Source organism: Giraffa tippelskirchi, chromosome X, assembly GCF_054371585.1.
Source record: "Giraffa tippelskirchi isolate mGirTip1 chromosome X, T2T-mGirTip1v1.2.pri, whole genome shotgun sequence".
Classification (NCBI taxonomy): domain Eukaryota; kingdom Metazoa; phylum Chordata; class Mammalia; order Artiodactyla; family Giraffidae; genus Giraffa; species Giraffa tippelskirchi.
The window spans coordinates 1,073,971-1,097,682 of NC_137289.1; the positions used below are offsets into that span (position 1 = coordinate 1,073,971).

Sequence of the window (23,712 nt, forward strand, 5' to 3'; positions counted from 1 at the left end):
ATCCCCTGTCACCCTCCTTTTGCCTTCAATCTTTCCTAGCATCAGAGTCTTTTTCATTGAGTTGGCTCTTTGCATCAGGTAGCCAAAGTATTGGAGCTTCAGCTTCAGCATCAGTCCTTCCAGTGAATATTCAGGACTGGTTTCCTTTAGGATGGACTGATTTGATCTCCTTGTAGTCCAAGGGACCCTCAAGAGTCTTCTCCAGCACCACAATTTGAAAGCATCAGTTCTTTGGCACTCAGCCTTCTTTATGGTTCGACTCTCACATCTATACCTGACTACTGGAAAAACCATAGCTTTGACTATACGAACCTTTGTCGGCAAAGTGGTGTCCCTGCTTCTTAATATGCTGTCTAGATTTGTCATAGCTTTCCTTCCAACGAGCAGGTCTCTTTTAAGTTCATGGCTGCAGTCACCATCTGCAATGATTTTGGAGCCCAAGAAAATAAAATCTATCACTGTTTCCACCTTTTCCCCTTCTAGTAGGTTGGTGCAAAAGTAATTATGGTTTCACATTGTTACACTTTGCTGTTTGATACAGAATACATTCTTAAGTAAATGTGGTTATGTCATTTTAATGCATCATTTTAATGCACACATCTCACTTTATTTATTTATTTTGCTAATGACTTATTACTTGCTGTTTATTTTATATTTATTTTAGTCTAGGGAAATGGTGTTGGACAAAAAGCAAATTCGAGCAATTTTCTTATTCGAGTTCAAAATGAGTCATAAACCAGCAGTGACAACTCACAACATCAACAATGCATTTGGCCCAGGAACTGCTAATGAACATACAATGCAGTGGTGGTTCAAGAAGTTTTGCAGAGGAGACAAGAGCCTTGAAGAGGAGGAGTGTGGTGGCTGGCTATTGGAAGTTGACCACAACCAGTTGAGAGCATCGTTGAAGCTGATGCTCTTAAAACACCACAAGAGGTTGCCAAAGAACTCAGCATCAGCTGTTTTATGGTCATTTGGCATTTGAGGCAAATTGGAAAGGTGAAAAAGTTTGATAAGTAGGTGCCTCATGAACTGCCCACAAATAAAAAAAAAATCATTGTTTTGAAGTGTCATCTTCTCTTATTCTGTACTACAACAGTGAACCAATTCTTGATTGGATTGTGACACGCAATGAAAAGTGGATTTATACAACAACTGGCGATGGCCAGCTCAGTGGTTGGACCGAGAAGAAGCTCCAAAGCACTTCCCAAAGCCAAATTTGCACCAAAAAAACGGTCTTGGTCACTGTTTGGTGGTCTGCTGCCTGTCTTATCCACTACAGCTTTCTGAATCCCAAGAAAACTGTTACATGTGAGAAGTATGCTCAGCAAATCGATGAGATGCACTAAAATTGCACTAAAATTAGTTCCTCTTCCCTTTCTGTTATTAGATTAGAATTATCTGCATATCTGAGGTCGTTGATATTTCCCCCAGCAGTCTTGAGTCCAGCTTATGATTCATCTAGCCTGACATTTTGCATGATGTACTCTGGATGCAAGTTAAAGAAGCAGGGTGACAATATACAACCTTCACATACTTGCACCTGGCATTGGTCAACAGGATGGGTCGGATTGTTCTTCATGACAATGCCCAACTGCATGTCGCACAATCAGTGTTTCAAAAATTGAATGAACTGGGCTACGAAGCTTTGCCTCATCAGTCATAGTCAACACCTGACCTCTCACTAACTGACTACCAGTTCTTCAAGCATCTCGACAACTTTTTGCAGGGAAAATGCTTCCACAACCAGCAGGAGGCAGAAAATACTTCCCAAGAATTCAGCGAATCCCAAAGCACAGATGTTTATGCCACAGAAATAAACAAACTTATTTTACATTGGCAAAAATGTGCTGATTGTAATGGTTCCTATTTTGATTAATAAAAATGTGTTTAAGCCTAGTTATAATGATTTAAAATTTACAGTCTGCCATATGACCCAGCAATCCCACTGCTGGGCATACACACCGAGGAAACCAGGATTGAAAGAGACACGTGTACCCCATATTCATCACAGCACTGTTTATAATAGTCAGGACACAGAAGCAACTTAGGTGTCCATCATCAGACGAATGGATAAGGTAGCTTTGGTACATATACACAATGGAATATTACTCAGCCATTAAAAATACATTCGAATCAGTTCTAATGAGGTGGATGAAACTGGAGCCTATTATACAGAGTGAAGTAAGCCAGAAAGAAAAACACCAATACAGTATACTAACACATATATATGGAATTTAGAAAGATGGTAATGATAACCCTATATGCGAGACAGCAAAAGAGACACAGATGTATAGAACAGTCTTTTGGACTCTGTGGGAGAGGGCGAGGGTGGGATGATTTGGGAGAATGCATTGAAACATGTATATTATCATATGTGAAACGAATCACCACTCCAGGTTCAATACATGAGACAGGGTACTCGGGGCTGGTGCACTGGGATGACCCAGAGGGATAGCATGGGGAGGGAGGTGGGGGGTTAGCACATGTACACCCGTGGTGGATTCATGTCAATGTATGGCAAAACCACTACAATATTGTAAAGTAATTAGCCTCCAATTAAAATAAATAAATTTATATTTAAAAAGTAAAATGGATATTTAAAAAAAATAAAATTCACAGTCTGAAACTGCAGTTACTTCTTCACCAGCCTAATATTTGCCATGAAGTGATGGGACTGGATGCCATGATCTTAATTTTTGGAATGTTGAGTTTTAAGCCAGCTTTTTCACTCTCCTCTTTCACCCTCATCAAGAGGCTCTTTATTTCCTCTTCCCTTTCTGCTATTAGATTAGAATCATCTACACATCTGAGGTCGTTGATCTTTCCCCCAGCAGTCTTGAGTCCAGCTTGTGATTCAGCTAGTCTGACATTTTGCATGATGTACTCTGCATACAAGTTAAAGAAGCAGGGTGACAATATACAACCTTCACTTACTTCTTTCCCAATTTCAATACTGGAGTGGATAGCCATTCCTTTCTCCAGGGGATCTTCCCAACTCCAGTGATCTTCCCAGGTCACTGCATTGCATACAAATTCTTTACCGTCTGAACCACCGGGGAAGCTATGTGCTTATTGGCTATTTCTGTATCTTCTTTGGAGAAATTAGTCAAGTCCTTCACCCAATTTTAGGGCATCATCAGCTGCTAATGAAACCATCAACATGGGGTGGATATGCCATAGGCTTGTCAGCTTGCCCTTGTCATTTTCACACGTTTTTTTTTTTTTTTCAATATATTCTTGTTCTTTTCTACTTATACCCACCCCCACATGTCTCCACGGAAATCTTTGGTAAGGCAAAACAATTGTTCTGTTTAGCTGAACTGGTTTTAAATAGGCGATTTATTAGTATTCAGATATTGACCTGAGGCCTGTGGAGAAATCTTCACTCCGTTGAATCACTTAACTATATTTTATTGCTCACTGGTGGTGGTAGTTTAGTCACTAAGTCGTGTCCGACCCTGTGACCCCATGGTCTGTAGCCTGCCAGGCTCCTCCTGTCTGTGGGACTCTCCACGTAAGAATACTAGAGTGAGTTGCTGTTTCCTCCTCCAGGGGATCATCCTGACCCAGGGATCGAACCATGTCTCTTGTGTCTCCTGCAATGCAGGCAGATACTTTCCTGACTGAGCCATCAGGGAAGCTCATTGCTCACTACTTCTTCTTCTTCATATTATCTTCCTCCTCCTTGGATTCTTTATTGTGACTTTGTGAGTAATTGTAAAGAGTTTAGGCAACTGAGAAGTTCACCAACTATATACAGTTTAGAGGCCACAGTACCCAAACAACCCTCAATTCTGACACCAAGTGCAAGTTTGTTAATTCCCAAAACCACTCTCAGGTTTGATAACTCATTAGAAGGACTTTGAAAACTATTATGCCTACAGTTATGTTTTTTTACAGGGAAATGTTACAGGTTAAGCTCAGCCAAGAGCAGAAGCACATTGGTGTGGAGTTCGGGGGAGGTACCAAACCCAGAGTTTCTGTTCTCTCCCTGTGGGCTTGTTACTCTCCCAGCATAGATGTGTGATGACATTGTCAACAAAAAATTAATCCGTTGACCAAAGAAATCAAAAATTTTATTCGAGCCAAATTTGAGGATTATAACCTGGGAATAGCATCTCAGAAAGCTCTGAGAACTGTTCTGCCCATTGGAAGTCAAGGCACAGTTCTATAAGTTTTTTTGAGATAGAGGGCTGGACATTAAATGACGTATTATTGACAGTTTACATAATCCAGATTGTGGCCCCTTACAAGATTAAGAAAGAATGTTATCTTTAAGTTGTCTTGTTGGTGCTGGTAGAATGTTGGTCTTTATGGTTGAGCAGATATTTTGCTGATGGAGAAGATTTGGTCGATGCCTAATGCAGATATAAAATGCACAGTGAGGGAAGGGAAGAAGCCAAAGGATAAAGAAAATGTTTTATGTTTAAATTTTTCCTATCTCGCCATAAAATAAATTTATTTCACAACATACACAGTATTGTACAACATGGAAGCTTGCCCAGGCTTCATTGTTTAGTTTTGCTGTTGTTTTTATTGAAGCATAGTTGATTTATATACATAACGCTAGTTTCTGGTGTACAGCAAAGTGATTCAGTTATACATATATGTATATATACATGTGTTCTTTTTCATATCCTTTTCCACTGGGGTTTAATTATAGGATATTGAATATAGTTCCCTGTGCTACAGTAGGACTTTGTTGTTTAATTTTTCATTGCAATTTCATTATATAAGCATGATTGACTTATGATTGCCTACTTGCTTAATCTCAGTCTCCAGTCTAAGCTCCTCTAGGTCTGACCTAAACCCCTATCCTAAGTCATATAGATGGAGTGACTAGTCCCTGCACTAAACCACACTGTTACTGTTTGGCGGGCCCATGGCTCCCAAGCAAGAAGAGGTTGTCTACCAGGAGCTGAGGGCAAAGGTCAGACCCCTTTTCAGGCAAGGTTAAATTCTTCACAGTACAGTTGGTCGGCATTTGGGTTGTTTCCAATTTTGAAATAAAACAAATAATGCAGTTGGAAACATTTCTGTATATGTCTTTAGATGAACTTGTACATACCTCTCTGTTGGGTATATATCTAGGAGTGGAACTTGTAAACTATTAGTGATTATTGTTTGTTTGAAACTGCATGTGTCGTGGTGGGAATGGTTCAGTATATATTGAGAAATTGATGTTGCAAAAGAAAATGGATAACTGAAGGAGTGAAGTTCTTTGGGTTTGGGCAGTTATATGAAAGTGAAAATGAAAGTGAAATGGTTCACAATAGCAGGATTAAATGGGGAAAAATAGGCAAATGTGCTTCCAGCCAACTGGCTCATAAAGAAACTTTCTTATTGGAAGCATAAAGAGAAAAAGTGTTTTCTGCTAGCAGGGAGAACTACTTCTAGTGGTCAATGTCACATGCACTGCTACAGTGCAGAAGGAAAAGGAGGGAACCCTTTGCAGTGGGCTCATACTGCTTACCATGTATATGGCAGAGTCCTGCTTTGGGAAACTAGAGATTACAAATGGCCAGTCTACATGTGAAGAGAGGGAAGGTGTAAAGAATGTTGGAACAGAATTAATGAAAGTAAAAGTTTTGCAGGTATTATTGCAAATCCGATATGTAGTCATTGCCAGGGATCAAACAATTCATGCTTTTTTTTTTCTAGTCTGTCACCTTCAAAACAACCAGCAGAAATCTTGCCCGAGCCATGTGCATGAAGAATCTCAAGCTCACTATCATCATTATCATCATATCGGTTGTAAGTTTTGACCTTTAGTGATTTTATCTTTCAGTCTCTAAGAAATTAGGTGTTGGAATTCTTTCTCAATGTTTAGCACTCTGAAATGAGCTACGTAGAACTTTTAATGCTGAAATATATGACTAGGCATTTACTTTCCCTGAAGTTACTATGATATTCCTGGTCATTTCATGGTTTTCTCACTACTAAAATGGGATTGTTTTCAAATTACAGTTTCTAGTCGAGTCCATATTCTCTATTTTCTAGTTAATTTTATTATCAATTTGTTTCTGTTTTTCTTTTCTAATTCATCTTTTTGTTTCTGGCAACCATGTACAAGTTTTATTAGTTGTAATAGTTTGTCAGTTGATTCTTCTATGTGCTGTAGATCAGGAGTCAGCAAATGTTCTGTGAGGTCCAGGCTTTGCAGGTGACATGCTGTCTGTGTCACATATTCTTTTTTTATAAAAAACCTTGAAAATTGTGAAAACCATTCTTAGTTCACAGGTGAAGGCTATAGTTTACTGACTCCTGCTGTAGGTTAATTATGATACTGTGTTAATAATCTTAACCTTATCATTATATACACACACACACACACACACACACACACACACATACATATATATATATAGCATTTACTAGCAGTGTTGAATAATTACAGTATCAGTGAGAATTTTTATTTAGTTCCTGGTTTTAATTGGAATGCTTCTAATATTTATGAGTGATATTTACTATGAATTCTTATTAGACTTTCATTGTGAAGTGAAAGAACCTTTTATTTCTAGAGTACTAAAAGTTTTTTTTTTTTAAATCAGGAATAGGCATTTCAGTTTAAAAAATGATATTTCTCCACCCAATGAATTGATAATAAAACTACACTTAATATTAATATATTGAATGACATTAATGAAAGCAATAATTAACTATTCTTTAATTTCTGGGATAAGTACTAAGAGGTACTTTTGAATGCATGGTGAGTTACATTTCCTAGTATTTACTTATTATAATGCAATAGTTATCTTGTGTGTAAATATACTCTATATGCTCTTCTTCTTTGGGAACTCTCATATAAACAGATATTGGATTACTTTGAACTATCCTGCATGTTTGGTAGCTTTTTTAATATGTTTAAACTCCTTTCTTGTATGACATTCTGGATGAAACATTCAGGTAACTCTTCCAGCTCTGTTCATTCTGCTGTCCAGGTCTTTTAAAAAATTAACTGATTAATTTAAAAATGTTTATTTTTGTAAGTGAAGTGAAAGTCACTCAGTTGTGTCCGACTCTTTGCAACCCCATGGACTATACAGTCCATGAAATTCTCCAGGCCAGAATACCGGAGTGGGTAGCCTTTCGCTTATCCAGGGGATCTTCCCAACCCAGGGATCAAACCCAGGTCTCCTGCGTTGCAGGCCGATTCTGTACCAACTGAGCCACAAGGGAAGCCATGTTTTACATTTTTAAGGATGCTTATTATTCTTATTTTAACATTTTTTTCATGGAACTTTTATATTTGTTAACAGTTATTCTCTATCCTTGAATTTCTTTGAATATGTATTAAAAGATATATCACAGGGAATTAGTTTATGCAATGGCAGGAGCTGGCTAGGCAAGTCCAAAATCCACAGAGCAGGCTGTTGTGAAGGTTCTCAGTTGGGTCTGACTCTCTGACCCCATGGATGGTATCTTGCCAGGCTCCTCTGTTTGTGGGTTACTGGAGTGGGTTGCCATTTCCTTCTCCAGGGGATCTTCCTGGCCCAGGGGTTGAACCCGGGTCTCCTGCACTGCACGCAGACTCTTACCTTCTGAGCCACCAGGGAAGCCCAGTTACTTAAAGTCAAGTGATTATGAGCTTGAATCACATCTGCAGAGTACAGCAACACCTAGATTAATGTGTGTTTGGATAATAGTGCATTGTAGGCTACCTAAGTTGACACACAAAATTGACTTCACAAAAATGTAATTTGTTATATGTATGTGTAATAGGTATATTTTTACATTTCTATTTATAATATAGTAAGTGTTGATAGTTATGTGTGTATGTGTGTGTGTGTTAATTACTCAGCCGTGTCCAAGTCTTTGTGACCCCATGGACTGTAGCCCACCAGGTTCCTCTGTCCATGGAATTCTCCAGGCAAGAATACTGGAGTGGATTGCCATTCCCTTTTCCAGGGGTTGACAGTTATAAAGCCCTCTAAATGTAAGCTCTCTGGAGTCTTCATTTTTAAGAGTGTAAAGAAGTCCTGAACTGGAAGCTCCAGAGCTGCTGCTTGAAGGAGTTGGGGAGGAATGGTTTCCTTTGAGGGTAGTTGGTGTCTGGGCAAAGCAGCATTTCCTCCTCATCCTCTTGTCATTTCCAGAGGCTCAAAGGTAACTATGAGCAGGTATCTCTGACTTGGCCCCCATTCTCCTTGACCTCTATTGAAGGTCATTACTCACATGCTTAGAAAAAAATATGGATTTTTTTCTCTACAGATGTTGGGGAAAATTATGGTTATTAATGAATATGGTAAAGTGCTCACATCATATTCACACACACAGATATTCCAACTTGATATAAAGCTGACATCTGTCACAGTTAAAATATAAGGATTTTTAAAGCTGAAGTACAATACTTGAGGTGACAGCACTTTTTGTCACTTTTTGACAGCACTTCTGTCCCCTTAGACAGCTGGACCTACCTAACCAAGAAGGGCAGCCCTAGATCTGTTAATGTGATCCTAGAAATTGTGCCATTGCCTTGCATGTCTTCTTGCTTAGGATCCTTGGTATCCAAGGCTGGCACATTCTTGGCTTCTCAGCTTAGCTTCCTCCTCCTTCTGTGATCTAGGAATTTAGATTGAGTTATAAAAGTAGATAGTTGTTACATTCAGATTATTTTTATCGATTACTGATTATTTTTGTTGATTACTTGTTACATTTGGAGTACTTTGCCAACTCTTTGACAAAAAGTGCTATCACCTCAAGTATTGTACTTCAGCTTTAAAAATCCTTATATTTTAACTGTGGCAGATGTCAGCTTTATATCAAGTTGGAATATCTGTGTGTGTGAATATAATGTGAGCACTTTACTGTATTCATTAATAACCATAATTTTCCCCAACATTTGTAGAGGAAAGAAAATCCATATTTTTCTCTAAGCATGTGAGTAATGAAATCAGTCACTTAAAGATCTTAGAAGGTTGTAATTTAAATCAAAACAAAATGACTGACAATGCAGTGAACCTAAATTTGATAATAAACCTATTTTTGGAATGTAGTGATGTGAGCAAGCATATACCATTAAAATAGCATAATTTAAAATTATAATACCATAATTAAAAAGTGAATACATGTTTATATGACTCATATTTTTGCTGTGTTACTTACAATTGAATAATTATAATTAGTGTCATCCACTGAAAGGTTCATGGCAGCATTCTCGCTCATAGGTGGTATAGATATAGAGTCTACTAATGCTTTTTATTATTTTTAATCATCTTAATAATGAAAAGTTAATCCATGTGAAAAATCTAAAAATGTACTTAATTATAAAATCATACCTCAAGGGAGTTATGTTAATTTGTGATTCTTATGACAGTGATGTTATCAGTAGAGTGGCTTATATAGTTCTAGTCTGCTCACTTCCCAATGAAGAGAAACAACCCTACTGCTCTGTTTACCAATAAAAAAAACATAATGGAATTCAAGTGGATGTGAGTTATATCAGAAAAGATCATTTTAATTCTACTACTATCTTTGAAAATACTTGATTAGTGTATTGTATTATTATACCACTGCTACTCTAATGGAATCAAAATTTGTTCATTGGTCTTGCCTTTATATATTATTTAGGAGCTTGTGATAGATTCAAGAAAATAAAATTGCCTTCTCCCCCACCCAGGTATTCATCTATATTATTGTGTCATCTCTCTGTGGTGGATTTACATGGCCGAGCTGTGTGAAGAAATAAAAAAGTTATCATTAACCAAGGATATGAGAGACCAAGGAGTTAAAAGCAATCCGTGTAATTCAGGCCTTTTAATACTGACAGATGGTGTCTGCCAGTCTCTTCAACCTGCTTCTTTCTCTCTTTTTTGAAATCTTGTTCCATGCCTCCAGATTTATCTTTGTCCTGTCAACCTGTTTATTTTAGTGCACTTCAGACTGAACCATTTATTGTAGCAGTAGCCTTAAAAAAAAGCATTTTGTTCTGTTAACTACTGTCATCTAGTTGCAGAGACCTTTTGTTTGTCATTGCACAAAGCTATCACCAAGGTAGAAACCACCTGTCTTATGAGCTGTCGGCTAAAATCATGGATGACCTTTGTGCACAAAGTTGAAAAGACTGATAGTATTGCTAACATCTCGTCTTAATGTCTTTTGATTTTGAAGGGTGTTAGGTGCTTGAAAACAATGTACATGGAGAATTGTTGTTATTCGGGGAACTGTAATGCAATTGTTGGTGTTTCTAGGAACCCAAGCAGGTAAAGTATTGATATTAAACAGTTTATCTCATTCAGAAGGGGAATGTTTTGCTAGCCTGCTAGAAGCACACAGAATTATCCTTGTCTGCATATTACTAACTTTTAGGAAGAGAGTTTTGATCATTCACAGACTTTGAAGAGCTTGATATCCTCTGTTTCCCTGTTACAGTTGATTTCAGAAGAAGGTGGTTTAAATATTGTTGAAAGCTAGGGTTTTTTATATATTCCTTTTCCTTTGGTGGATGTTTAGGGCAATTGTGTAGATAATAGAATGGGCAATAGAGTGCGTGGGTAGGTGCATTCCACTGATTCACCAAAGAAAAAGAGAGAGAACCACAGTCAACGTGCTAGCATTTTCCCTTTATGAAGGGAGGTAGTGTGGGAGAACTTTGCCAGCCTGGGAAAAGCCCAGGCTGAATATAATCAACAATCAATTCCAGGGTTTGGGTTTAACTGGTGTTGAACAATAGTTTGAACATCCTTTGTGGTTTAGTAAGTTCTTTAACCTGCCTAATTTTTAAGATGATTTTTTTGTGTAACTTGAGAGTAGACAGTATGATATCTAGAAACAATGTAAAGACATTTTAGCTAATATCCATGTAACTGCAGTGTGAAAAAAACTGGAATGTAATCATACTGCTTTGGCTACTCTGGTGTCTGTTAGCTAGTGTGTACTTTTGGTGTGTATCTGAAAGGACAACATTTGCTCTATAGATCTAATTGCATTTGTTTATCAATAAAGGCCAGTAAATGGAAATTATATTACATTTGACTGTTTTCCCAGTGAAAGAACAAATTGGTCTATGAAACCTAGCCACCTGTTTAGCCTAGTCATGTGCCTTGAATATACATATATATATGTCACATAATCTGGATCCTGGTACCTGTTCTTCCATCTAAACCTTTCAGTTCATGCTGATTCCTTTATTTGACATATGTTTTCAACCCACTGGAACCCTTTTCCTTGTGATTGTGTATAGTGGAAATGTTTTTTCAGTTCTCTTGATCAACACTAATGCCTTTTAATTACATTAGCATTTTGTATTGGAAAGTGTTTGTTCCATGACAACATTTGCTGTTCTTAATGATAATTTCAAAATGTCTTTAATCCAATGAAAAAGACTTAAAGCTCATTTCCCTTTCTTATACACACCTGAATAAAAATGATGTGCATGTTTTAGGGATAAATTACTTAACCATCTCTTGGTCTATTTATGTATAGGAATGCTTTTTGAAGCACATACCTTATTTTAAATGATGCACAAACTGAAGACATTAATAAAAATTTAAGAGTAGTACAACGAGTTGCTTGTTTGAGAATTTCTTTGTGGAATCTAATTTCTTCTGATGACATTTTGCCATAGTTTGCAGAACGAAAGTCTTTTATTTGTGATGAAAATACATTTAGAAATATGACCTGGAGCCTTAAAGAGCTAGAGCACTGTCTCAGGTGTATAAAATTTTCTTCAAAATCAAAAGACACAAAAGTTAAAAAGTATGTAGGCCATACTGTAACCAAAGAAAAGATCATGAAATGACCACACAGCCTCTACAACCATCATCCTGAGACCAAGGTTGAGACAGAACAGCAAAAGAACTCTAGGGATTGTAATCCATTTCAATTCAACTCTGACTGGTTCTGAAATAGATGACTCAAAGGAAGGCATACAAGGGTGAGAGCGAATGATTTGTTAGAGCAAAACAGATTTAGGTAAAGAGAAAAAGAGATAGAATGGCAAAGACCAAATATACAAAAAGTTGGGCCACAGCGAAATAATAATGGGTTACTTGGGGCCTTTGAATCTTGGTAACTGAAGTAAAGAATGATAGAATATGTTTTAGTACATGCTAAAGCAACTCAGAAACAGCCCATTTAACTTTCCCCAGGCCTCCTCGAGGCAGACACTTAGAAATGGGCTGGGGGAATGCTATTTATGTGTTGTTTAGTTCAGTTCAGTTGCTCAGTCGTGTCCGACTCTTTGCGACCCCATGGGCTGCAGCATGCCAGGCTTCCCTGTCCTTTACCCGCTCCCAGAGTTTACCCAAACTCATGTCCATTGAGTCGGTGATGCCATTATTTGTTGTTATGAACAGAAAAAGAAGTGGCACAAGCTAATTATTTCTCTTCAGACTGTTGGCCACAAGGTCAAATAGTGTCACAATTCATAAATTTCCTTCAGAATAAATGGGTGGGACTTCCATCAGATAATGATTCTTCCTTGTCTAACTGCCTTCCCAGCCTCAAGATGGACAAGGAAAATGGGTTGCTTGCCTGGGGGTCTTAATGGAAATGTATATAACAACAAAAATAGCAGCTGTAGACCCTCGTGCGATATTTTACATTAGAAGCAGGTCTGTTTGGACCACTCTGTCTTTTAAAAAATAACAAATGGGGTAGAGTGGTGGTGGTGGTTGACCTATGATTCAGTTTGAATTCAATGAGGAAAACAGCCAAGACAAGGATGATGGAAATAAGGGGTTTAATACTGTATTCAAGCGTACACAGGTGTATGACAAAGTAGGAAGAGACGGTCTGGAAACGAGGTGCCAGGGGATAAGAGGAAGAGTCCTAAACATTTTCACTAATGTACTAGTGCTGGTGAACAGTTGGAAAACCTGAGAAGCCCTACCTGTCTGTTTGCCAAAATAGGTGTGTGACAAAGACTGTGGCAAAGAAGTGATAGTCTCAGTAAACTTGATGCTAAGTGCCCTCTTGTGTCCCCAGTTGGTGAGGAGGGCCAGCAGTCAAGAGGATGAGCTGGATGCAGAATGGAGGAGATTGAGACAAAGCCGGGAGATATGCCAGGTACCTTAGCATCTTCATGTCTAAGTGCCTTGACCTGCAAAGAATATTGGCCTCCACTTTCCTAGTCTCACGTGAGTTCATTTCACTGGCAAAACAGAATTCTAAAAGTGTATAGGGAAAGGAGTTTCAATGAAACTCCCAGCTTCTAGCCAGAACAGCACTGCCAATCTAGCCCAGCCAAGCTCTTCCTGGATTCATTCTAAAGATCGGTTCAACTGTTTCATCTTATGGAGAAAGACCATTTGAGAAGTTAAAGCATTCTTTTGGTCGTGGTACAATGTACAAGATTATTTTGGATTCGTGTTGTTTATTAAACTGTTTAATAAACTTTATTAAACTGTTTATTAAACATCTATATTCAAAATATATTGTGACTTGTTACATCTCTTCCAAAAAGAGGAATGGCTGTGAAAGAAAATTTATATGCGCATGTTGACACCCTGATTTACCTTTTTAAAATTCACATTTCAAGTTTGGACCAACATAAAGAAAACTTTAAAAGTCTCATGGGCTCAAGAGGAGGGAAGGTTCCTACACACACACACACACACACACACACAGACGTATCAATGGTGATTCGTGTCGTTGTACAGCAGAAACCAACACAACCTTGTAAAGCAGTTATACTCCAATTAAAGTAAAAGTCTCATGCACAGAGAGAGGACATTAAATTCAGTAGTACCCCTTACAGACTTCACTTCTGGATAAGATGGAGTAACAGTATATTTACCCTCCTGCCTGAAATTTCCAAGTAAAGGGATGGTTTTTAAGACACTGGACTCCAGGCAATGAAGGGGTAGTGATGTTTCAAAGGGCCTGAACCCAGTTATTGCCCCAGCTTATGTTGAGAGAATATTCTGGCCATAATGGAATGAGAACGAACCCAGGGTATTTGGTAGAGTAGTCAGAAGGGTCTTGCATAAACCAGGCTTTCTCAATCTTTGCACAGTGGACGTTTGGGACCAGATGTTCTTTGAGACCATCCTGTGCATTGTAGGATGTTCAGTAGCATCCCTAACCTCAAACCACTGGATGCCAGGAGCACACTCTCTCCAATTGTGACAACCAAAAATGTCCCCAGTGTTCCTGCCAAGTTGGAGTAGGGGAGCAAAATCAACCTTGGCTAAGAACCACTGGCCTACAAAACTAGCTACTGTTGCTGTTCAGTCACTAAGTCATGTCTGATTCTTTGCAACCCCATGAACTGCAGCATGTCAGCCTCCTCTGTCTTCCACCATCTCTACGAGTTTGTTCAGATTCAGGTCCATTGAGTCATTGATTCTATCTAACCATTTCATCCTGTGCCGCCCCCCTCTCCTCCCGCCTTCAATCTTTTCCAGCATCAGGGTCTTTTCCAATGAGTTGGCTGTTCACATCACCTGTCCAAAATATTGGAGCTTCAGCTTCAGCATCAGTCCTTCCAATAGTTGATTTCCTGTAGGATTGACTGGTTTGATCTCCTTGCTGTCCAAGGAACTCTCAAGAGTCTTTAGCACCACGATTTGAAAGCATCAGTTCTTCGGTGCTCACCCTTCTTCATGGTCCAACTCTCACATCTGTACCTAACTACTGGAAAAACCATAGCTTTGATTATATGGACCTTTGTAGGTAAAGTAATGTCTGCTTTTTAATATGCTGTCTAGGTTTGTCACAGCCTTTCTTCCAAGGAGCAAGCATCTTTTAAGTTCATGGCTGGAGTCACTGTCTGTAGTGATTCTGTAGCCCATGAAAATGAAATCTGCCACTGTTTCCACTTTATCCCCTTCTAGTTGCCATGAAGTGATGGGCCCAGATGCCATGATGTTCGTTTTTTGAAAGTTGAGTTTCAAGCCAGCTTTTTCACTCTCCTCTTTTACTTTCATCAAGAGGCTCTTTAGTTCCTCTTCCCTTTCTGCCATTAGAGTGGTATCATCTGCATATCTGAGGATGTTGATATTTCTCCTGGCAACCTTGATTCCAACTTGTGATTCATCCAGCCTGGCATTTGCATGATGTACTCTGCATAGAAATTAAATAAGCAGGGTGACAACATACAGCCTTGTCATATCCTTTCCCAGTACTGAACCAGTCAGTTATTCCATGTCCAATTCTAAGTGTTGCTTCTTGACCCACATGCAAGTTTCTCAGGAGATAGGTAAGGTGGTCTGGTATCTCTCTAAGAATTTTCCACAGTGGAAGGGGACATAGGTAAAACTATGTCTGATTCATGTTGATGTTTGGTAGAAACCAACAAAATACTGTAAAGCAATTATCTTCCAATTAAAAATAAATTAAAAGAATTTTTCAGTTTGTTTTGATCACTACAGTCAAAGGCTTTAGTGTAGACACTGAAACATAAGTCGATTTGTTTTAACTCCCTTGCTTTCTCCATAATCCAACGACTGTTGGCAAATTGATCTCTCGTTCCTCTGCTTCCTCGAAATCCAGCTTACACATCTGAAAGTTCTCAGTTCACATTCTGCTGAAGCCTAGTTTGAAAGCTTTTTAGCATGACTGCCAGGATATGAAATGAGTGCAATTGTACAGTAGTTTGAACATTCTTTGGCATTGCTCTTCTTTGGGATTGGAATGTAAACCAACCTTTTCCATTCCTGTGGCCATTGCTGAGTTTTCCAAATTTGCTGCTGTATTGAGTGCAGCACTTTAACAGCATCATCTTGTAGGATTTGAAATAGCTCAGCTGGAATTCCATCATTTCCAGTAACTTTGTAGTAGTGCTTCGTAAGGCCCACTTCACACTCCAGGATGTCTGGCTCCAGGTGAGTGATCACACCATCGTGTTTATCTGGGTCATGAAGACCTTTTCTGTGTAGTAGTTCTGTGTGTTCTTGCCACCTCCCAAAGCATATTTTTCTCTCATTTCCTTCAAGCAGATCCCCAGTTCCAATTTTCTGGAATTCTATCACTAGGACGATGCAGAGGGCCAAAAGAAGAAGCAGGTGTTAGTTTGCTAGGGCTGCCAGAACAAAGTGTCACACGCTGGGTAGCATGCACAACAAAATTCATTTTCTTTTAAAAATAATTTTATTTATTTATTTTGGGTGTGCTGGATCTTTGTTGCTGCACAGGCTTTTCTCTAGTGGTGGGGAGCAGGGTTATTCTCTAGTTTTGGTATGCAAACTTCTCATTCTGGTGGCATCTCTTGTTGCAGAGCATGGGTTCTAGGGCATACAGCCTACAACAGTTTTGGCTCCTGGGTTCCTGATCACAGGCTCAATAGTTGTGGTGCATGGGGTAGTTGCTTCACAGCATGTGGGATCTTCTCAGATCAGGGATCAAACCTGTGTCTTCTGCATTAGCAGGCAGGTTCTGTACTACTGAGCTACCAGGAAAGTCCCATAAATTCATTTTCTGACAGTTCTGAAGGCTGGAAGTCCAAGATTAAGGTGTCAGCAGGTCAGGTTTCTCCTGAAGCCTTCTCTCCTTGGATTGTAGATGGTGGTCTCCATCCTGAATCTTCAGATGGCACCTTCCTTGTGCATGCCCAACCCTGTGTCCCTTTATGTCTCTAAACTTCCTCTTCTTACAAGAACCACACTCAGAAAATGAATTAGGGTCTACTCATATGACTTCACTTAACATTAATTACCTTTTTAAATTCCCTATCTTCAAACAGAAGCACATTCTGAAGTGCTGGGGTTAGGGCCTCAACATGTGAATTTGGAGGGGGGCAGAAAATTCAGCCTATGACAGAGAGTAATGAGCATATTCATCACTTAGATTTGTAAAAGTTCTGTGGAGAAGGAAAGCAGTGTTTTTACCAGGCTCAAGCAAAAAATTACAGGGAAAAATGAATAAGTGGAACTTTAACTGCTGTCTTAATTTGGAAGAGAACTTTCATGAGTTCCTTGGGATCTCAGTTCAGGATGTGAGGATCACCTGCAATAAGATCAGCCTTGCCTTTCAGTAAATCTTAGCTCTATTGTGTTAAATCCTGAAATACAGAAATTGTAAGGACCTAAAAGGAACAGAAGAGATTAAGAAAAGGTGGCAAATGTACACAGAACTATACAAAAGAAATATACAAAAAAGGTGTTAAAGACTTAGATAATCATGAGGGTGTGATCACTCACCTAGAGCCAGACATCCTGGAATTTTAAGTCAACTGGGCATTAGGAAGCATCACTACAAACAAAGCTAGTGGAGGTGATGGAATTTCCAGCTGGGTTATTTCAATCTTAAAAGATGTCACTGTGAAAGCGCTGCACTCAATACGCCAGCCAATTTGGAAAACTTAGCAGTGGCTACAGGACTGGAAAAGGTGAGTTTTCATTCCAATCCCAAAGAAGGGCAATGTCAAAGAATGTTCAAACTACTGCAAAATTGTGCTCATTTCACATGCTAGCAAGGTAATGCTCAAAATGCTCAAAATCTTTCAAGCTAGGCTTCAAAAGTATGTGAACCTAGAACTTCCAGATGTACAAGCTGGGTTCAGAAAAGGCAGAACAAGCAGAGATCAAATGGCCAACATCTGTTGGATCATAGAAAAAGCAAGAAAATTCCAGAAAATAACATTACTTCTGCTTCATTGACCATGTTATAAAGCCTTTGACTGTGTGGATCACAACAAACTGTGGAAAATTCTTAAAGAGATGGGAATATCTGACCACCTTCTTTGCCTCCTGAGATTCCTGTATGCATGTCAAGAAGCAACAGTTGGAACTCAACATGTAACAGACTGGTTCAAAATTGGGAAAGGAGTATATCAAGGCTGTATATTTTCACCCTGCTTATTTAACTTATATGCAGAGTACATTATGTGAAATTCCAGGCTGGATGAAGCCTGAGCTGTACTACAAATTGCTGGGAGAAATACCAATAACCTCAGATATGACACCACCCTTATGGTAGAAAGTGAGGAGGAACTAAAGTGCCTCTTGATAAAAGTGAAAGAGGAGAGTGAAAAAGCTGGCTTAAAACTCAAAATTCAGAAAATTAAGATCATGGCATACAGTCCCATAATTTCATGGCAAATAGATGGGGAAACAATGGAAAGAGTGACAGATTTTATTTTCTCAGACTCCAAAATCACTGCAGATGGTGACTGCAGCCATGAAACTAAAAGACACTTCCTCCTTGGAAGAAAAGTTATGACCAAACGAGACAGCATAGTAAAAAGCAGAGACATTACTTTACTGACAAACGTCCATCTAGTCAAAGCTATGGTTTTTCCAGTAGTCATGTATGCATGTGGAAATTGGACCAGAAAAAAGGCTGGGTGCCAAAGAATTGATGCTTTTGAACTGTGGTGTTGGAGAAGACTCTTGAGTGACCCTCGAACTGCAAGGACATCAATCCACTCAGTCCTAAAGGAAATCAACCCTCAATATTTATAGGAAGGACTGATGCTGAAGCTGAAGTTCCAATACTCTGGCCACCTGATGCCAAGAGTTGACTCATTGGAAAAGACCCTGATGCTGGGAAAGACTGAGGGTAAGAGGAGAAAGGGGTGACAGAGGATGAGATCTTTGGATGGCATCATCGACTCAATGGACATGAGATTGAGCAAGCTCTGGTAGATGGTGAAGGACAAGGAAGCCTGGAGTTCTACAGTTCATGGGATCAAAATGAGTCTAAACAACAATTGTATTAAATCGTGAAAGCTGTAACAACAAGATAAACTGATCTCTCTTGAGTGCCTTCTATGGATCAGGCACTGTGTTATGCAATCTACACCTATTAAGTGATTCCTGTAGGTTTGATAATACTTAACAGATGAGAAAACAGGATTAAAGATGAAAAGTAACTCTATTTTTAGTTCTTTATTAAATCAAGTGAACCTGCCTTGTCATTAATAAGCATATGAAGACAAGCCTCACCTGTACTTTAATTTTTATATTTAATTCAGCAAATATTTGAAAGGTAAACCTATTAAGCACTGAGATCAGACTTGGGGGAAGATGGGCAGAGTGAGATAATTAGTAAGACTTTGGGCTTGTCCCAAGATGCTGACTCTGGAACTGGGAGAGAGGAGAAATGGACCAGGTAAAAGGAAGAAAGGATACAGCCAGATGCAGTGCAAAGCCTTGGGAGAACTTTGACCAAGAGGACACTGATCCTTACAGAGAGGATGTGGGAAAGCTCGGAGGTGCAGTTCATACTGAGCTGAGTAAACTGCAGGAGGAGACATGGAAGCAGGCAGGTTCCCCGAGTCTCTCTTCGTTCTTCAACAGCATGCATTCATGAAGCTGAGCAGACAGTTTAGGCCAGGTGGGAGCACTTTCAGACAGAAGATCAACTTCTGAGAACAAACCCCTGGCAAGAGGCACACTGTGTGGAACCAGTGAAGTGGAGGAAGGAGAGGGCCGCCTGTAGGCTCTGAATGAGTGACAGGTGTAGGCAGCTGGCATGGAGAGGGCCTTTATAAAATGAGGAGCCAACATTCAAAAACCGGGAGATCTCTTACAGAATTTCAGCTTTTTTTGGCCAATCTGGAAAAATCAAAAGGCCTGGCACCTGGCCCACATACACTCCTATTGTGAGTGGCAGCTCCTCCTAGGCTAGATCGTGCTCTCTCCACGTGTTCCAGCCCCCTCGCTCCCTGTGGTTTGCACCCGCTGACCTCACTTCTTCAAGTTGCCTGCCAGGGCCCTGGAGCAGCAGGGACGCTGTCACTTGGCTGAGTCTCATGCTGAGTCAGAGCACTAAAAAGGTCAACAGGTTCTGTGCTTAAATCTTGTCGCTATGATTTTACTACCTGTTACCTTAGCTTCCTCATCTGTTAAGTGGGTGTAATAATATACTCAAATCTATAGCAACCACTCAGTATGTGTAATTTGCTTAGCATAGCGTCTGGACCCATCAGTTCAGTTGCTCAGTCATGTCCAATTTTTTGCTACCGCATGGACTGAAGAATGTCAGGCTTCCCTCTCCATCACCAACTCCCAGGGCTTGCTCAAACTCATGTCCATAGAGTCAGTAATGCCATCCAAGCATCGCGTCCTCTGTAACCCCCTTCTCCTCCTGCCTTCAATCTTTCCCATCATTAGGGTTTTTTCCAATGAGTCAGTTCTTCGCATCAGGTGCCAAGGTATTGGAGCCTGAGCTTCAGCATCAGTCCTTCCAATGAATATTCAGGACTGATTTCCTTTAGGACTGACTGGTTGGATCTCCTTGCAGTCCAAGGGACTCTCAACAGTCTTCTCCAACACCATAGTTCAAAAGCATCAATTCTTCAGCCTTCAGCCTTCTTTATGATCCAATTCTCATATCCATACATGACTACTGGCAAAACCATAACTTTGACTACACAGACCTCTGTCTGCAAAGTAATGTCTCTGCCTTTTACTATGCTGTTTAGGTTGATCATAGCTTTTCTTCCGAAGAGCAAGTGTCTTTTAATTTCTTGACTACAGTCATCATCTTCAGTGATTTTGGAGTCTGAGAAAATAAAATCTGTCACTCTTTCCATTGTTTCCCCATCTATTTGCCATGAAATTATGGGACTGGATGCCATGATCTTAATTTTTTGAATGTTGAGTTTTAAGCCAGCTTTTCCATTCTCCTCTTTCACTTTCATCAAGAGGCTCTTCAGTTCCTCTTTGCTTTCTGTCATAAGGGTGGTGTCATCTGCATACCTGAAGTAATTGATATTTCTCCCGACAATGTTGCTATGCCAACAGCAAGCTGCTTAAAAACAGTCCCCAGAACCCCAGAGGGACACAATAGCAGGCTGGCAACAAGGTGGCATGGAGCACTTTTTTTCTGCCCTTGTCAGCCAATGGTAGGTCCCCAAAGCAGATGAAAGACCCCAGCATAATTTTCCTGGTTCCCTTCCCCATAACATCTTTGTGCAGCAAATTTATCCCAGCCTTTCAACTTATGGAACCCTCACTGCTGTCCTAGCAACTGTGCACTGTTACTATACCTGGGATACAGACATGAAACCTAAGGCGGGAAAAGGCTCATCACTGGGTCAAGATCTTAAACCCTGGCCTCTGATCCACGATGCCACAAGGCCAAGGGCAAACCCAGGCAAGGACACTGATCTGGGCTGCTCAGCCCTGTGCTGTGAGGCTGATGGCCATACACCCTCATGGGTAACCACGGTACCTGGAGTGTCACCGAGGCACAGAAGCTAGGGTGGACAAGCAAGAGACAGCTTCCAGATCATGGGTTGACCAGAAGCCACAATTTTGCTCAGGGAAAACATGGCCTTTGCAATTTAGGGTCCAGGTTAATCCTAAGAATATGACTAGCTACCAAGCATGGAGCAGGTGAGGCCCGAGTGCCACTCCCTAAAGGAAGCTTTCCATCGTGTCCAAAGTTAATGCACAGGCTTCTCCAAGACAGAGGGAGCTGCCCAGCAGGGCAAGCAGCACCAGCAGCAGCACAATGCCCTTTCTGCTCATCTCCTCTACCTGCATTTCCTATCAGAACTTGAGAAGTGTGCTATGAAAGCAAGTCAACCAGGTGAGCCTAATGCTGCTGAGCTTCCAGTGTCATTGCCTGTATCTCAAAACCAGAGACTTCTGAATCATGTTAACACCCCAGAATTGTGTGGATGGACCCAGTTTTTCTGGGATTGTACTGGGAGACTGCACAGGGCTCCTTCAGCTCTTGTCCTGAAACAAGATGGTGGACAGGTTTCCAGCATTACAAACTAGTGAATATACATGCTTGCCAAGGGTCCTTCTTCTTTTTAGGTCTAGGTTCCACCCATTTCTACCACAGAAGACCATGGTTGGTACCAAAAGATTCCACATCCTGAGGCTGTTTGGGTGATGGTGGGGTGTATAGTCATCCAGGTTGACCTGGGGCTGGCCCTCAGTCCTGCCTATCCCAGGAAGGGAATCTCTCTAGGCCAAAGGCTGGAGGAAGGTAATAGATCCAGTACCCCTTGGCCTCTGTCAGTTGTCTGAAAGTGTTGGCTCTTACTGGGGCTAGGATCACTTGTGCCTAATGCTTTGTCCAAAAGCTTTGGGGGCCACAAGAGTTTAGGGATTTAGAAATCATTAACGGGGACACAGAGATCATCAAAACCCATGCAGGGGCATGCAAACACACTGACATGGCTGCAGTGAACCATGTGACTGTTAATACCACTTGGGCTACATAGATGAAATTCGGGATAGTATAAATCGCTTCTTGGTATCATCCAGTTTTGGTTTTACTACCAAAAGGGTTTAGGTCAAGCTGGTGAAAAACACTTGGCTGCTGAAGTGTTCTGGGTGATGGAATGGTGGACAGAAGATCATGGACCTGAGGCAGCAGGCAGATGTTGACGACTCCTGCACAGTTCAGGGAAGAGGCTCACAGCTTCATGGATTCCTGGTCCTGCTACAGCCCCCAGTTCACAAAGCCTGTCAGTTTGACTCAGCTCACACTGCCTTCTGTCTCCAGGAGCCACTATATACATCCTTGCTCAAAATCCACCGGTGGCCCTCAAGTCCCAATCCAGGCCACATCCTATAGGACCTTTGGGACTGGGGGCTGACGGTATCTACGTTCTCCTCCTTTCCTAATTTTAGGCTCTTCACTGTCTCCCTGTCTCCCAGCTGCAGGCTTCAAAGTACATGCCTGCATTCCCACTCATTCTGGGGAAAGCTCTCTTGGGAAAAGAGATGCCTGTTCAACCACTATTCATAGTAGGTGCTTTCTGGTTTACAGATTGGTTTCGTGTGAATCATCCCGTGACTTCTCACTCCCATCAGATACTCCAACAAATAGTATTACTCCTAATGGGGCCATTTCACACTGTGCTCATCCTTCAGATAAACAAACGGAGAATCAGAGAGGGAGTGATTTGTTGAGACTCACACTCCAGCAGTGGTGGTTCTGGGGACCAATCCAGCTTTGAGATGGCAGAACGGAATGTCTGCTTCCTCCCACACTGCCTCTGTGGAGGACCAGAGCCTGCCCAGCCTACATGGCTGCTACACATACCTGCTCACAGCCTTGGCTCTGCAGGCAATGGATGAAACTTCAAAGCACATCAACGTCTCTAGAAATCCATTGCCAAAAGTCCCTCAGGGAACCTATACAGATGGTGTCAGTCTGGGGATCCTTCATAAGCTTGCCTGCTCCAGCTACACACATGGGCTCAGTTCCCTCCATGGTTCTGACCCTTCTGAGGGCCCTTCCCCCATTTCCCAGCCAAGGATACCCTCTTCACTACAAGATCCGGGCAAGACAGCCATCTCACCTAAAAAGCCCTCCACGTTCCCTTGATGTGAGTCAGTTCCCTTGGTTCCCCATGTTTCATGTTCCCCGACCTCTGCCTTGTTTCAGGCTCTGCGCTTTACAGGTCTGCCTGGAAGATGCGCTCCAGCCTCCCCACCTCCAGCCCTGAGTGATGCAAGTGTGAGGGAACACCTCATGACCTGCACAGTGGAGGAGCCTCTTGCAGGACAGGTGTCCTTGGACTTGAATGTACTTTGCCTTGTGAAGTTTGGCACTCAGACCTGCCCTCTCCCATCAGATTGTGCTTACACCATGATAGCAGATGGCTGGGTGACCAGCACACTGGAAGCAGTTCTCTTGCCCAACCTGGCAGTTGTCTGATGTAAAAGAAGCCAAGACCCCCCTCCCGCCAGGCTGCATGCAGGGGAGAGTGTGGTGCCACCTGGGCAAAAGGACTTGGTGTCCTGTGTGTACACACAGCCACTGCTTGGGCACCAATTCCTGGTTTCAGTTTTCCTGCTCGGTCAATAGCAATCACGAGGCCTCAGGCACTGTGAGGGCCTGACCACCAGGGCCCAC

The 23,712-nt window shown here is 40.9% G+C and overlaps 1 protein-coding gene across 9 annotated transcripts in view; it reads left to right on the forward strand.

Annotated features, from left to right (window-relative positions):
- The window catches only part of VAMP7 (vesicle associated membrane protein 7), an 81,930-nt gene extending 70,421 nt beyond the window's left edge, over window positions 1-11,509 (forward strand). For 6 of the 9 annotated variants that reach the window (XM_081563693.1, XM_081563690.1, XM_081563696.1 and 3 more), the window contains 2 exons: window positions 5,665-5,757; window positions 9,623-11,509. In XM_081563693.1, coding sequence (XP_081419819.1) covers window positions 5,665-5,757; window positions 9,623-9,691 — 162 coding nt within the window. In that variant the 3' untranslated portion in view covers window positions 9,692-11,509. Of the gene's footprint in view, window positions 1-664; window positions 1,900-5,664; window positions 5,758-9,622 lie in introns of those variants that run through there. The other 3 variants (XM_081563688.1, XM_081563692.1, XM_081563689.1) reach the window with 1 other exon arrangement.
- The last annotated feature ends 12,203 nt before the right edge of the window (window positions 11,510-23,712 follow it).